Source organism: Mytilus edulis, chromosome 14, assembly GCF_963676685.1.
Source record: "Mytilus edulis chromosome 14, xbMytEdul2.2, whole genome shotgun sequence".
NCBI classification, from domain to species: domain Eukaryota; kingdom Metazoa; phylum Mollusca; class Bivalvia; order Mytilida; family Mytilidae; genus Mytilus; species Mytilus edulis.
Window position 1 is genome coordinate 23,240,788 of NC_092357.1, and position 16,017 is coordinate 23,256,804.

Below are 16,017 nucleotides of genomic sequence, written 5' to 3' on the forward strand. Positions count from 1 at the left end.
ATCATAAATTCAGCTGTGACGTAGTTTCGGGTTTCTCTTTCGGAGTCCATGAGATCGTACACCTTATTTCAATGTTGTTCGTGTTGTTCAGTTTTTTCTACCTAGTGTTATGTGGACTTGCGTGTATTCTTATTGTGTTCGTTTTTTACCATGGTTATGAGAAATTAATGCTCACCACATGGCCTTCAACAATGACAAAATTTGTTCCACAAATAAAAGGTAAAACACAATATATGCAAGGCAAGATTTAAGATGATAATATAGAAATAAAGGCAACAGTAGTATACCGCTGTTCAAAACTCATAAATCCATGGACAAAAAACAAAATCGGGATAATACTTTTCACAATCACAACCATGAAAAAATCAATGTCGATCAGGTTTTTGTGCGGCTTGGGTAGCTGTACCGCTGAAATATATCTCACATTTTCCTTTGATCATGATACGATCTCTCTCGAGCCATTGGTTAATATTTAATGAATAATATGTTTTGATTTTACTTTCGAATCATTTTAACATGTTTTTCAAAATCAATAAGACAAACAACAGTACATATATGAATGCTTCTTGTTAATAATATTACATTAATACAATTCAACACAGCAGAAATACAAAGTCTATATAATGTATAGAGATAATATCAATTCAAAATCTAATTAATATCATGTTTATCAAACATCTATTCTATCTAAGTAGATGCTACGTACAACTGGTTTGTTTTTATAATGTTCGTCTTGATTTGTCAATGTTTAGTGTTACGGAGGTGTAATTGTGCACACGAAACACACATTCTCTCATTTTTTTTCTGTGCATTATAAACACAAGTTCATTTCTGGTCATTGTTTATACACGAGGGCATGTATAAAGATTTGACTGTATATTATAGCTGATCATAACTGTTTACAAAATAATTTATTACATATTTTTAGTATCCGTTTTTACATTCAAACAATAAACTTGGAGTATTCCACAGATGATCGTAATCATATATTCTTATACAAAAAATATTTACCAAGGGACAATGAGAGACAAGAACTAAAATTTCAGTTTTGTAGTTTCTATTAAAATCATTTTGGATAGATAAACAACTTCAAATTTGGACATTTATTCGCAAAAAGGATTAACTTTTTATTTGACTGTTTTTATTAAACCACTAAGAGACTAACGAAAATCTATATTTAACGTGACGATATCGTGTGCGTTTCACAACACAGTGCATCCGATTATACAGGATTGCTTTTTGGTACATCCTACTTTGCTTTATGATATATAGTTGAAGCACAATTGAAAAGGACTGATTTCAATAATTTCATTATACATATCATTTTACCGAAAGGCATGTATCTTTTAAAACAGAGTTAATAAATTTTAAAATTGGAACCGCATAACAAGTTTCGAAATGACCATGCAAAGCAGTATTAACAATAAACAATTGCATTACAAGAAAACACCAGTGTATATATAGCAAACAAAGGTCGCCACGTAGTTATGCAATTACGATTCTGTACCTATTACTGTGCGACGGTCAAATTCTATACTCGTTTATTTCTCATTAACGATTAACGTTAATGGGTAACGAGAGGAGTTTTGTATATTAGGATATCAACAACATGTATTAAAAATTCATGACTAATGAAAAATTTAGATACAATTTAATGGAATAATTGCATCTGCAAAAACCAAATAATGCAATGTTCTCCCGGTGTTCCATGATTCTATAATTCTTATATCCAAGGTTGTATTTTCCCATTGACTTAGGCTCATGCGGAAGCTCAGCTTGCATTATTATAAATTGGTATAGCGATAGGCTTCTTTTTTTAAGACTAAGTATTTGTCTTTGTCTTGTTGCATGTATTTGATAAAAGTCGTCATAAAATTTACGGACTCGTCTTACTGAAACAATTTATATCTCTTTAATGTTGCTCGAAGCCAGAAATTTCAAATCAAAATACAGAACGAAGATTATATCGAATAAAAGGGGAACCAAGAGTAGAAGCCAAACTCGGATAAAAAATGTTTCAAAAAGAATACTTAAGTAATATATCATCTATTGCAGAGGGGTAGGACAAACACATATGACACTTATGATTAACAAATCCTATGCAAATAATGAAATATTCTAATATGACGTGCTTCTTTGGCTTCGTAAACCAATACCGTGATCAAATTCTCGATATATCTTTACTTAGCGCAGTATCAGAGAGATGCAAAATAAAATGGATGTTACAATATAACTCCCACGTAAATCCACATGTGTCAGAACCTCTTCACAAGCTCTATGCCGAAATTTTGTTTTTAAAACTGAAATTGACATAAGACTACAGAACTTTTATTATTATTCGAATGCATAACAAAAAGAACTAATGCACAAAAGATCAGAAATATCTACAAATCAAAATGAAATAAAATTCCGCGTAAGTTGCTAAATTCTTTTTACGCATTTAAGTACAATGCAAATTAAAACGCTAAAGCTGAAGGTTTTTCCGTTACGTAAACCATAGAAATTCGTATACTAATACATTAAAATGATTCTTTGAGGTAGGTGTTATTTTCTTTTCTATTTTAATGCATTAATCGCAGCGAATGAATAACAATCGGACCTTTTGTTATTGATATTCATATTATGCAGTTTGATTGAGGAGCTGTCATTTGATTCTTCATTTCTTTGCTGTTTTACATTACTTTCGCTGTTTCTGCACAATTTTTTATTTCTGCAAGAAAGATTTTTAAAACATCATTAAGTACCGATACCAGATATCATGACAACCATTAATGAAAAAGTATGGCAAGCCGTTCTCGTCAAAACTATGTTTAAACCATTTTTCGAAAATTTTACACACTTAGAATTACAACAAAGCACACTGAGATTTAAAAACTTCAAAAGGCACACTGAGAATTGAAAATTACACACTGAGAATTGAAAATTACACACTGAGAATTGAAAATTACACACTGAGAATTAAAAATTACACACTGAGATTATAAAAATGAAAAACGCACACTGAGAATTGAAAATTACACACTGAGAATTTAAAATTACACACTGAGATTTCAAAAAGACACACTGAGAATAAATAAACTGAAAACACACACTGAGAATTTGAAATTACACACTGAGAATTTAAAATTACACACTGAGAATTTACAATTACACACTGAGATTTGTGCGCACTTTTTATGCGCACATATCTAATTAGCATACTTAATCTGAATCTATTACAAGCTTAAAACAACAAGGGAACAGAACTCGTTAGTCCTTCGATTTGGTTCCAATTTATTAATAAAAAAACTTTAGAAATACAAGAAGAAAAATACCCACTTACTCTTATTACAAAATATAACCACATGGTGAAAAACTTTATTAAAATTATAAATAAACATTGGAACAATCTGCAAAACAATGCAGTGAAATTTTTACCCAAGTGTCTATTATAGCATATAAACGTAACAAAAATATAAAAGATTAACTAGCGAAACCAGGGAAACAGTTGGAGAGTTTTTGAAAAGGGACCCACGGTTTTAAGTAAAAAACAATCATCCCGATACACTGGTAGTAATGATCTGAATTATAGGCAACAAACTTATGAATATGAGCGATGTTAAGTCTTGAAATTTATTACGAATGTTGGTTGAAGGAATCGCATTTCATTATAATGACAAGAGTTCTTGAGATCAAGATATTAATCTGTTGAATTATTCATCTCATGAATATTCATTAGTAATTTGCATATTAATCTCAGTGTGTATTTTTGAAATCTCAGTGTGTAATTTTTAATTCTCAGTGTGTGTTTTTTATTTTTTTAAATCTCAGTGTGTAATTTCGATTTCTCAGTGTGTTATTTGAGGTTTTTAAATCTCAGTGTGTATTTTTTTTCGAAAAAAGGGTTTGAACATAGTTTTGACGAGAACGGCTTGCCATAAAAAAGAGCATTTGTTGAACGAGCACCAGTTCTTTAATTAAAAATCTGTTTACGTCCGTATCAGTGAAACAACACGTACTCCACTAAAAACCGGGAGTGAAATCAGGTGCTCCGGAAGGGTAAGCATTTCATGCACCGTATACGGCACCCGTGGTGTTATTTCTTTGTTCAGTATATCTCAAACAGTGTAAAGTAATATAGAAATATAAGTTTGTTTGTCTAACATTTATGACTTGATATTTCAACACCAAAAAAAACGGCAACATGTTTTACCCCATGTTACGTTAGAATCTATGCTAAATGAATCATTGGTCAACTATAAAAGGAGAGACAAAAGAGACGAGACCAGATCATTGTGTCACCGTGATTCATTTTATAAAACTATACAACTATGAGTTATGACATCACATCATGTGGTTCGACATTGATATACAGAGTCATATATATCATAACTCATACTAGCCTTTCATTTATCAATCTATATCATTTAAGAGCTTCGTAATCTTTGACTGATTTAAGACTATTTATTTTCTACCCCCAGTAGACCATATTCAAAACGGAAATGTCAAGGTTTGTTTTCTAACACAAGCATGTTACATATCTTAATATTTCTTACTCGAGAATATGAGCTATCATAATAATAATTTTTTAAACTGTATATTAATTAATGGTTGCCGGTAATTAAAATAAAACCTTTTAAATTTTTTCTAGAGAAAGTATATCTTGTGCCTAGATTATAATCTGAAGTCATGGACAACCTAAGGTCATTTTCCGGTCGTGTTTGGAATGCAAGTATTCTTGATGCATGCTGCAAAATTTCCAGTAAAAACTATGATCTCCCGTATTTTATTGCTTAAAAAGTATGATGTTAGCACCACCAGTCTGCTTTCTTATGTGTAGAAATATTGTAAAATTAGTTAAATTGTGTTAACGGTCATAGTTGACAACTTCAAGCGTAATATTAGCAGTAACAAAAACATAATGCTGACCTGTTTGGTGGTTGCAATCTAAGTGTTCGGTGACATATGACTCACTAATCATCAGTTGAACATCCCTGTACAGTTTCAAAGGCATTACATAATGACTTTGCATTTACACCTTAACACCACCTTATGCAGATATTTTGTATTTTATAAATTCCTGAAACGTTTTGTGGAAATTCCCCAACCGTTTCATAAGAAAATGACAAAAGGAAAATGAACACAGATGACCGATGGGTAATTCCTTTAATTAAGCTAACAATGTTAGGGGTTTTCTAAAAAACAATATTATGGCGTTTTAATAGATGTGTACCTATTACTACTCTACGGATGTACCAGTTGTTTTTTCAAGGAGAGGGAGGGGGCTAGAATTGAATTTGAAAAAGGCACCAACAAAGAGCTAAACCACGAGCATAAAAAATAACAGGTAAAAAGAATGAATTTGCGTATATCAGAGCGTCGGGTATATGTCGAACACTCTATAAGGCGCTTAAAAACTTTCAGAGTAGCTGAAAGCTTATGGGGATACCCAAGAGAAAAAAACCAACCACACTGTAGAGCTTTGTGCGGGATTAGTGCAGTGACAGATTGATTTGTTAATGAACTGTAATACAACAATAAAACTAATTTCTAATTGGCTTACTATGTATATATTATCAATCTAGAATCGAATGAACTTGTATAATTCTCAGCCCCCTTTTTTCTAGCGCACCCGCTCTTGCGCCCGTACACCTATCATGTCGTATGAAAGCCAGCGATAATATCAAAAAAGCAATTGTCATAATATTAGGATGTTACATAATGACGTTCTACATAAATGTGATTTGAATTCACCTAGACACAGGATTTAAATTTTATCTATTATCAATGTTTTGACACCGTCCCCAAATTTAACATGTAATTTGTCAACCTCAGCGTCGAGAATATACCTTTTCGTAACATGTCTAGTATATAGCACATGTATATATTAAATCAATACATTAATCGTGTCCTCATCAAGGCTAGCAAAGACAACTAATTGCACAAAGATAACTAAATGAAAATCAAACTGGGAAACATTCTGATTTTATTGTTGAATTGATGTTTAGACGAGTTGTATATATATAACCCAACAACGCAAATTTTTGGTTCTTCCCTCGCCGGGATTCGAACCCATGCTACTGTGATATCGTGACACCAAATCGCCTGCACTGCAGCCGTCCCGCTAGACCACACGACCACCTGGGCTCTACAATAATAGAGCTTTCGCTGGCCGTGTGTTACCTTTCCTCGTCAGTTTTAATCTAGCGGCGTACTACAGTACATGATATATAAGGCATGAAGATGTTATTGTTACAGATCAGCTAAATTATCTATAGTAAAGGATCCTACAAATTAATGTAATATACAGTCACAGAAAATAATTATATATTATAAGTACGTCTGAGTCAGTGACAACTCTACAACAGATGTATCCATCATATCGCCATCAATGATGGTGATACATATGGCTGTATATATATATATAAACACCAGTTTCTATTCAAACAAAACTTGACTACAATGTTGAGCAACCACCTGCTGCTCAACATGTATCAAGAGAACAAACAAGTATTCTTAATATCTTAACTGAACATAAAACTTGTTACCAAAAGGATACAAAATAGCATTTATAGTTTTACATTAATTGTCCTCTCTTAAAATCCCAAGAGTCTTCCCTGTCACTATCCTCTGACTGTGAATGTTCTACAACCGAGCTGCCAGCTATTATGTCATCTGCCGATTGTGCAGCCTCCGCTTTTGTATAACCAATTTCAGCTCTGATAGCTATAATTAACTGAGAAAACCACTTTTGTTTAATAGCCGAAGTACCATGTATTCCGTCATACAATTCTCGAAAATCGTTTTTATATACTTTTTGATATTTTTTACCTCGTTTTAATTTTCCAAGCCTGCAAACTGATCTGTGCCAAGAAATTGTCCGACAGCCTTTTAAATGTCCTGACTGTTTTTCACAATTTCCAAAAATTATTTTTTCATTTAACAGTTCAACTTCCTTTTCTAAAATCCTTTTGAAACTGGAGCCGATCATCATCCGATATCTCTGAAACTGTCAACTTCTTATTCTCAAAACAGCGTTCCTTATATTTCTTAAAACTTATTGGTGGCACAGTTATAAACCCGACTATTTTTTAAAGCATTTGGTAATTTCTGTTTAACCGCTGCTTTAAATTCAAATATCTTCTCGTATATTTCAAGACCTTTGGGAATGGTAAGAACACGATACCACCTTCCAATCTATCTGGATATCGGCTATCAGTGTTACAAGTTCCCCAGCAACACCGCTTTACCATTGCGATTGATAAACGCGATACGATCAGTAAATATGTATTTCGTTGTTAATGTCAACAGTTGACGGGCAAAATGGCGGACGATGATGCTTCAGCAGGCGGAAGAAAAACAAAGGTTTTGATTGGTCAAAAATTCTTTGAGGGAGTGGTTAACCGACAAGAAACTATTTAGCGACAAGAAAACATTTTTTTTTAATTAAAATAAATTATTGCAATAAATATTAAAAGAATATGCAAAAGAAAATAATTTTAGCGACAAGAAAGTTAAAATTGATAGAAAAAAATGAAACATTATTTACATAATATTTTATCATCTATTATGAATAACAGCCAGTATTACGTTTAATTATTATATATGTAGTACTATACAAATCCTTGCTTTTCCTTTGTTTAGAACATAGTATTTATCTTATAATTTGTTTTTTAAAACAATGAATTATACTGTTAGAATCAAAATATTATGCCCGCTCCATATATATCGCCATTCGTTTATTCATACTTTGACTTTGATGAAAACAGATACATACATTATCTTACGGGGGGGGGGGGGGGGGGGGGGGGGGGGGGGGGGGGTAACTTCGATATTTTTTTGGTAGGGGTGTGCCATTTTTGTCTCAAAAAACGTACCCATTTTAATATAACATTCACTGAAATTCAGTACCTATAGTTACATAATTATAAATATTTAAGAAAGAATGACATATACTTATATACAATATTTAAAATATGACCCATGCTTATATCAGCACTAACTCATCATCACTCATAATTCATAAATATACCAGCTACCCTTAAGTTTTTATATATGAATTGACATCGTTTGGTGCACATATCAATAGGCATATTTATATATGATATGTAGATCATACCCCAAATCAATATACAATTATCAAACGTAAATGCATTTTAATATAGGATGTCATTAAAAAGGAGGGTCATTTTTATATAAAATCTCGCAAAATTATGACCCATATTTTTGGCACATCCCCGTATACCCAATAATAGGAAGTTAACCCCCCCCCCCCCCCCCCCCCGTGCATTATCTTATACATATTCTTCATATTTAAAAATAAAAAAAAGAAGCTCAATCTCTTTCTTCTTCACAAATGTTAAATTTCTTCATCTACCAATATAATAAAACATTTTAATTAGACATATCTGCTCGTATATTTAAAAAAAACCCATTAAATACAAATTTCTTTATATCTAATAAAAAAAAATGTTTTCTTGTCGCTAAATGGTCTTCTTGTCTCTTGTTGTCGCTAAAATAATTCTTGTTGTCGCTTCTTGTCGCTTCTTGACGCTTGTTGTCGCTAATTAGTGAGACCCCACTAATTTGCATAATCAATAAACAAATCGCTGTGCAAATGAAATGGCGGCTGATGTACGAAAAATCTACAGCATGTTAATTATGTCCTATTATACATGGCCCAAGACCACAATTAATGACCCCGCTTTTCGTTGTTCACGAATATAGTTCCCCTTAATTATAGTGTATTTTTTCTTTATTTTTTTTCTTTGCCTTTTTCATTCATTTGTTAGTTTTTATGGGGTGGAAATGAAAGAAGAGAGGTGAAAAAACTTTTTGTTGAAGGTATTTTAACTGATTTTAATATGGAAAGAGTGATTAGGTCAAGTGCAAAAAGGTAATATTTTCTGTTTTCGGAACATCTCTTGACTTGTCCATAGGGGTATGGATGTGTATTGGCTAAATTTGTAAGTTACGTCAGAGCAATCTTTCTGAATTTTGGATATGTTTTTGGACTAGTACTATACATTACACACACAAAAAATTTGACAAAAAGATTAGGTCCATTTTTTTTAATGAGACAAAAAGTTATAAAGAACTAATAGAGAAATTAATTGTGGTCTGTGGCCATACATAAATAAATAAGGATGACACTGTGAAACCTGAATGAATAGAACAGTGAAACCATATCATATGGAATTTGAATAAGAAAGGTGAGAACCAGTGTCAAATGATAAAATAGCCACACAAATTACTCGTTGATAAAAGCAGGTGCGTGAAAGTGTAAACAAATGTGTATTCAATGAATGACTTTTTGTATCCACAAACCCTTAGGGGTCATCCATAATTGTCAACCATTTTCCAAAGTGTACAAAACGTACACTTGGGGGGAGGGGGTTAAAAAAGTAACATTTTTACCGTACGCTTTTTTTTTATTTCCGGAATTTATAAAATCGAGAATTGGCTTGGGTGTGTTTCTCTTCTTATTTCTTCTTTATTATTTTCACTTGATGATATTGATTTCAATATAATAATTCTACTCAATCGGGATTGAACGATTAAAAGATCAAATCATATGAAAACTAAATCTTTCAAAATTATGAACTAGTAAAATTATTTAAACAAAAGGTTTGCAAGCATTTCTCAGTACCCCCGATTGTCAATTTCACCTGCTTTATTATTGATCGATATCGTTTTACTCTGTTTAATGAACAAAATTGATGGAAACACTAACATGCTAAATTCTTTGAATGTTTTGATTTTGACAAGACGCCATTTTGTGAAAAGATTTTAAACTGGTCCCTCGATTAATTTCCTTGTAATGCATTCCAAAATAGTAAACCAGTAAACCGGAAGTAAACTTATTTTTCTTAGTATAAGCCTCCTTTAATTAGGAGCACCTCCATATGAAGTTTCACCTTAACTTAAAAAATATCCAATATATGTACACGTTACAGTATACATACATAAACGATAATAGTGCCATGAATGGCATATTTACAGGGACCTTTTAAATAGAAATACAGGCGGGAAATTTAAAAACTCAAAATGTTTTAAAACATTACACTTTTATTGACTGCTGTCTTGAGCTCTGATTCCATCAACAACTGTCAGTCCATACTTTACCAATGCAATATAACCATGCATTTCCCTTTCTTTGATTCTTAGCATAATTTATGTGCCCTTTTGTTAATATTTTGCATGCTCTAGGTACCCTTTTTTTATTGGAGTTACCATTCCCACTGTGTGAAAGGGGAAACACTATTTTTTGTACTCTTTATTCTGACAAAACACAAGCATCACCATGATCACAGATAGATGTCATCAAATAAAACAGTCAGATATGTTTTAGTTTTTTTTTCAATGCAAATTTCTATATTAAACTAAAATATAATAGACAGGATCTTCTTTTTATTAAGAATGACTGATTCTTCTCTTGAAATCTGAAAATGGTTGATGTACACTTTTTGAGGGAGGGTGGGGGGTCTGAAAAAGTGTACGTTTTGTACACTTTGGAAAATGGTTGACAATTATGGATGGCCCCTTATACAAGTCGCTATAGGTAGAGGGTGACCATGCCACAGTGAAAATGTTTTGTACACTCAAATGCATTTTTCATGAAATAATTGTAAACAAAATCTTAAATGGGTTACACTATTTTAAGTAGAGACATGTACAGTTCCTAGCTGTCAGTGGGATCTAGAATGGGTAGGTTCCCCTTTATGTGGGAAACAAACTGGTTGTTTGTCACTGAAACATTACTAGGGAGCTTATGGCAGTCAGAGGGACCCTGAGTTATAACAAGCTCTGAATCAGCAAATGGCTGTCCATTTGGGGAGCTACCATTTGATTTTTATGGGGGGGGGGGGGGGGGCTATGATGAAAAATGTGTCCTGCCTTTTTTATATTGTTGAAATCTCTGTACTGCCTTTTCATTTTCCAGTTGCTCATCCTGCCTTTTTTTTTTAGAAAAACTTGTCTTGCCTTTTTAACTCAAAAGTCTAGTCCTGCCCTTTTTTTTTAATTTCATCCTAGCTCCAACCCCCATAAAAATCAAATGATAGCTGCCTAAGGGTCCATTATACTATCAAATAGAAAAATGTATTCACCAATTTCACCAAATTAGGACACCAAGAGGACATATGACCTACAAACAGGGAATAACTATAGTCTATAAGCATATAAATAGAATTAAAATTGCCACCCCAATAAAAAGACAACCATGCAAAGTATATTATCAGATCAATATCATTGATCAAGAGTTATGCAAAAACAAATAATCCCTACTTGTACTTAATCCATATCACTCAAGCAGTTACATAAATTAAAATTTGAAATTTCACCAATTTTTGCACCACAAATAACATGAATAAGTATACATTTTTCAATATTTTTGTATTATCTTCCTCTTAACAATCTGACCACAGAGCAGTTTTAAAAATGAGTAATTAACTGGTACATGTGGTATGTAGGTTTTCAAACCTGGAATTTTTATTATGGAAGAGAGAAGGCATGTCATATGAATGTTAACTAATTTTTGATGTCTTCTAAAAAGGCTACATTTTTATGGCTCACCTACGATAGTAGAGGGGCATTATGATTTCTGATTTCTGATCTGTGTGTCTATTCTTTTTTCTATTTGTTCGTCTGTCTGTCTGTTAGGTTAAGTTTTTGGTCAAGGTAGTTTTTGATGAAGTTGAAGTCCAATCAACTTGAAACTTAGTATACATGTTCCCTATAGTAGGATTTTTTTAATTTTAATGCCAAATTAGAGTTTTGACCCCAATTTCACGGTCCACTGAACAAAGAAATTATAGTGCGAATGGTGCATCCATGAAGTATTTACACATTCTTGTTATTAGTAATTTATCAATTTCATGCCATGCATAAAGTCATAAATACCAATTTTTAAGTGTTTTGAATGATTGTGAGCTGCTCAACCATGTACATATATGACATATTTTCTATATTAACAAAGGGCACATCAAATTAAATCAAAACTCAATTGTTTCATTTTATTTTCAGCATTTTGTAGATGGAGTGCCATCAGAGCGCTATCCGGACCCCATGTCTGCCCTTTCACATGAAAAAATAACACCTTGTAGAAAACGTCCAACCCAGAGAGATTATACTACTAATACATTCAGTGCACCAACCTGTAAGAAAAGGCTAATCGACACAGATATGTCATGTACATTGTAAGTAGAAAAAAAGTAACAATATCTCTAAAAAACAATATCTGATAGTCAAAATTCACTTCTAATATATATTTTGACATATTTTGTATATTTACACCATATCGACTCATTAAACATTGGTTATATTCATTACCCACACTTTATTTAATGCACATCAATTTTGAGGGTATAAAATTCAATTGAAATTGACAATAATCTCATCAAATCATATGTGAAAAGGGGTGGGGAAGAAAGAACCTCTAGATCTTGGAACATAATATTGGTACACCCCTAATCATAGTCTGCTATGAAAGATTTATATTCATAGTGAAAGTACATGTATAATCATAATAAATTTTTTAATGCCCCTGCCACTAGGCAAAGGGGTCATAAAGTGATAATCTTGTCGATCTGTCCATATACATCCCAAAATTGTTTTGATTTTCTAAAAAGTTTGCCTCAACCAAATGTTATGAAACTTATGCACAATGCTTATTACTGTGGATTCATTATTATTCCTGGGATACTAATTTTCGTGGGTACAATTAACATGAATTTAAATATTCAAGGAAGAACAAATTAACTTAAGGCTTATATACAGACTTTGGCAAGTTTGATTTTGGGTTTTATGCAGATTTTATAGTTCTCTTCATTTCTTTTAAGAACTCAAGGTGAATTGGTACAAGGACCTTTAGATTCATTGGCAGAAAAGAATATTGATGTGTCAGATGTAGAAAACATAGATCCAATTGAAGATAAAAGTTTCTATGGTAAGAATTTAATAATAATACATGTATGACATACATATAAAAAAGATGAATTGGTGTAATTGCCAATGAGACAAGTCTTCACAAGAGACCAAATGACACAGAAATGAACAACTATAAGTCACCATACAGTCTTCAACAATGAGCAAAGCCCATACCACATAGTCAGCTCAAAAAGACCCAAAATGACAAATGTAAAACAATTCAAAGAAAAACTAACGGCCTAATTAATGTACAAATCCATGAACGAAAAAAAAATGTAACACAGCAACAAAGACAACCACGTAATTACAGGCTTCTGACTTGGGACAGGCACATACATACATAATGTAAATGTGGCGGGATCCCAACCCTCCCCTAATATTTAAAGGGAGATAATTGAACTTACAAATACGTAGTTTAAAATTGCAATTTGTGACAACAGGTGATATAAGAGCAACTTCTCATTAATGTTACAACTTACAAGGGAGATAATTGATTATGTAAAACGAAATGTAATGTAATTATAATTGAGGAGGGGTTCATTCAGCAATTTACCCTTATTTTATGGGAAAGCATGGATAAATGCAGGATATCCAATTACATTTGACAACATTCTGGTGTAAATTTATTTATTAAATCACTTTTTCATGTATGGTTTAAAATGTTGTATATAAAATTTTGACAGTTTATCAACTAAGGCTTTCATGGTGATTTCATGAGGGTAGATTCTTTCTATGCCAATGTCCTGTTTTGTATATGTAACAAAGTCACAAAAAGGTGCACCTGTGGTTAAAAGTTGTCCTTGCACTTGAAACCAGTGTTTATGATTCTGAATTAATGTGAAAGAATCACCACTGGCATTTGGCTTCAAAAAGAAATCAGCTCTTTCATCACACGCTTCCTTCAATGTCATATTCCTTACTGAATATGGGCATTTAATTTCGATAATTCCAGTTTCAGTTTTGTCACATACGACTGCATCTGGGGTTGAACCAATAAAAGGAAGATCTGGTTGAACAACAAGTCCTATATCATGAATATGATTTCCTGATTGTTTAATATACATTTGCTTAGCAATAGTTTCATTTGATGTTCCATATGAGGTTGCTAGTGATGTAAATTGTTTACTTTTAAAAGTATTTTTCAAAAATTTATCATTAATGTCTTTCTTTCTTAACATTACAGCACCAAAGTTTGAAGCTGTAATGTGGTTTTCTCTATGTTGAAACCATGCTGTTGAATTTGACTGTTTTCTTGTTTCCTTTTCTATAGTAATGGCTTCTGTTTTGGTGATATTTGAAGCAATCCATTCAGTCTTCATTTGGTCCATTGCTGACATATCTATGCATTGCGGTAGTGGTTTTGGAAACACAATATCCCCACATATGTCGGAATTTTCCTCTCTTGGTTGGAATATCGGTGTCATTAATGGTTTCTGCAATGTAATATTAATAAGGATAATTCAATATTGTTTATAATACATAGCACATTTTAAATCATTACAATACATATGCACAATTCTTATATGATTTACAAGTACTTAAATCTGATTGATCCATTAGAGTATACCCTGTCAAAAAGTATTACAGTAAATATCTGAAATACATTTTACTGCAAACATATTTTTACAATATTTAAATTGAAAATATAAGTGTTTTTTTTTTGTTTTTTTTTACAGGTGTAGAACCTCTGGACATGTTAGCTATGGCTGCAGAAAACAAAACACTGACTGAAAATGTAAATTTGCAGCAGCAACTTTCAAGTTGTAAAAAAAAGAAAAAAGAAAAAAGTATTATAATAGAAAAATCCTTTGGTTGTGAAAAGTTAAATAGTAAAGAGTACCAGTACTACACAGGATTTTCCAAAGATCGGTTTGAAGATATATTAAAATTTCTTGTGCCTAGAGAGGGAGAGGACATTATAAAATGGACAAAAGCTATAAGTGGATCTAAGCAGTTAAGTACCAAAGACCAACTGCTTTTGGTGATATCAAATTGAGACAAAACTTTGACTTTTCACACATTGCAAATTTATTCAATTTATCAACACAGGATTGCAGTGTCATATTTTTGAACTGGATAAATTATATGTTTCACAGACTAGGTTCACTTGTCATTTGGCCACATAGAGATCACATCATTGAACATATGCCACCAACTTTTAAACAGGACTTCCCAAATAGTTTGGTCATTATTGATGGCACAGAAGTTAAAATTCAGAAACCCAGTTCATTACATCGTCAAAGTGACAGTGTTATTCTGATTACAAATCATGCACAACATTAAAAGGTCTTGTGGGTGTTGACCCAAGAGGATCAATAACCTTTTCATCAATGTTATTTGCTGGTTTGATATCTGACAAGGAAATCACCAAGGAGAGTGGATTTTATCGCTTATTGAAGGATTTAATCAGTAGTGGAAAAGTGAATGTAGGGGATGGAGTAATGGCAGACAAAGGTTTTACGATTGAAAAAGAATTGAAAGAAATTGGTCTGCAACTTAATATACCACCTTTTGCTTCAAGTGGATCGCAGATGAAATCTGCAGATGTAAACGAGACAATCAAAATAGCTAAACACCGTGTTCATGTTGAGAGGGCCATTGCAAGTGTGAAACAATTTAAAATTTTATCTGGAAGGATAAATCTATCTTTATTTGCTTCAGTTAATCAAATTTGGCTTACATGTTGCTTATTAACAAATTTCATGCCATTCTTGATCCAAGATAAACAATGATAAAAGTAATTAAAAAGAAATTCCTGAACATTTTATTCATTTTATTTATTTCTTTATTCAATGTAAATACTATAGAGCATGAAAACAGACATACCAGATAAATTTAAAATTTGAACATTAATGAACCATGAAAATGACACTGACAAGACAGATATTTACACTAACAATCAATTCATATATAGACTGCAGAAAGTCACCTATTCCTTAAAAGATATCTGAAAAACAGACCAAACAAGATTTTTTTTTTCATTTACCAATGAACCATGAAAATGAGGTCAGTGTAGGATGATTAATGCCTGACGGTCATTCACACATTTCAACCATTTCCATATATATATACACAAATTATAACTGAAACCATGGTCATAATGTTTGAAAA

At 32.2% G+C, this 16,017-nt stretch overlaps 1 protein-coding gene across 2 annotated transcripts; it reads left to right on the top strand.

Annotated features, from left to right (window-relative positions):
- Window positions 1–8,575: 8,575 nt before the first annotated feature.
- On the top strand, window positions 8,576–15,671 carry LOC139503779 (uncharacterized). 2 transcript variants are annotated; one of them, XM_071293657.1, is made up of 5 exons: window positions 8,576–8,654; window positions 9,112–9,191; window positions 12,004–12,176; window positions 12,819–12,925; window positions 14,583–15,671. In XM_071293657.1, the coding sequence occupies exons 3-5, from the start codon at window positions 12,046–12,048 to the stop codon at window positions 14,900–14,902; spliced, it is 558 nt and encodes a 185-aa protein (XP_071149758.1). In that variant the 5' UTR covers window positions 8,576–8,654; window positions 9,112–9,191; window positions 12,004–12,045; the 3' UTR covers window positions 14,903–15,671. The 2 variants fall into 2 exon arrangements, with proteins under 2 accessions (XP_071149758.1, XP_071149757.1); XM_071293656.1 differs by having other exon boundaries at window positions 8,596–8,650; window positions 9,108–9,191.
- The last annotated feature ends 346 nt before the right edge of the window (window positions 15,672–16,017 follow it).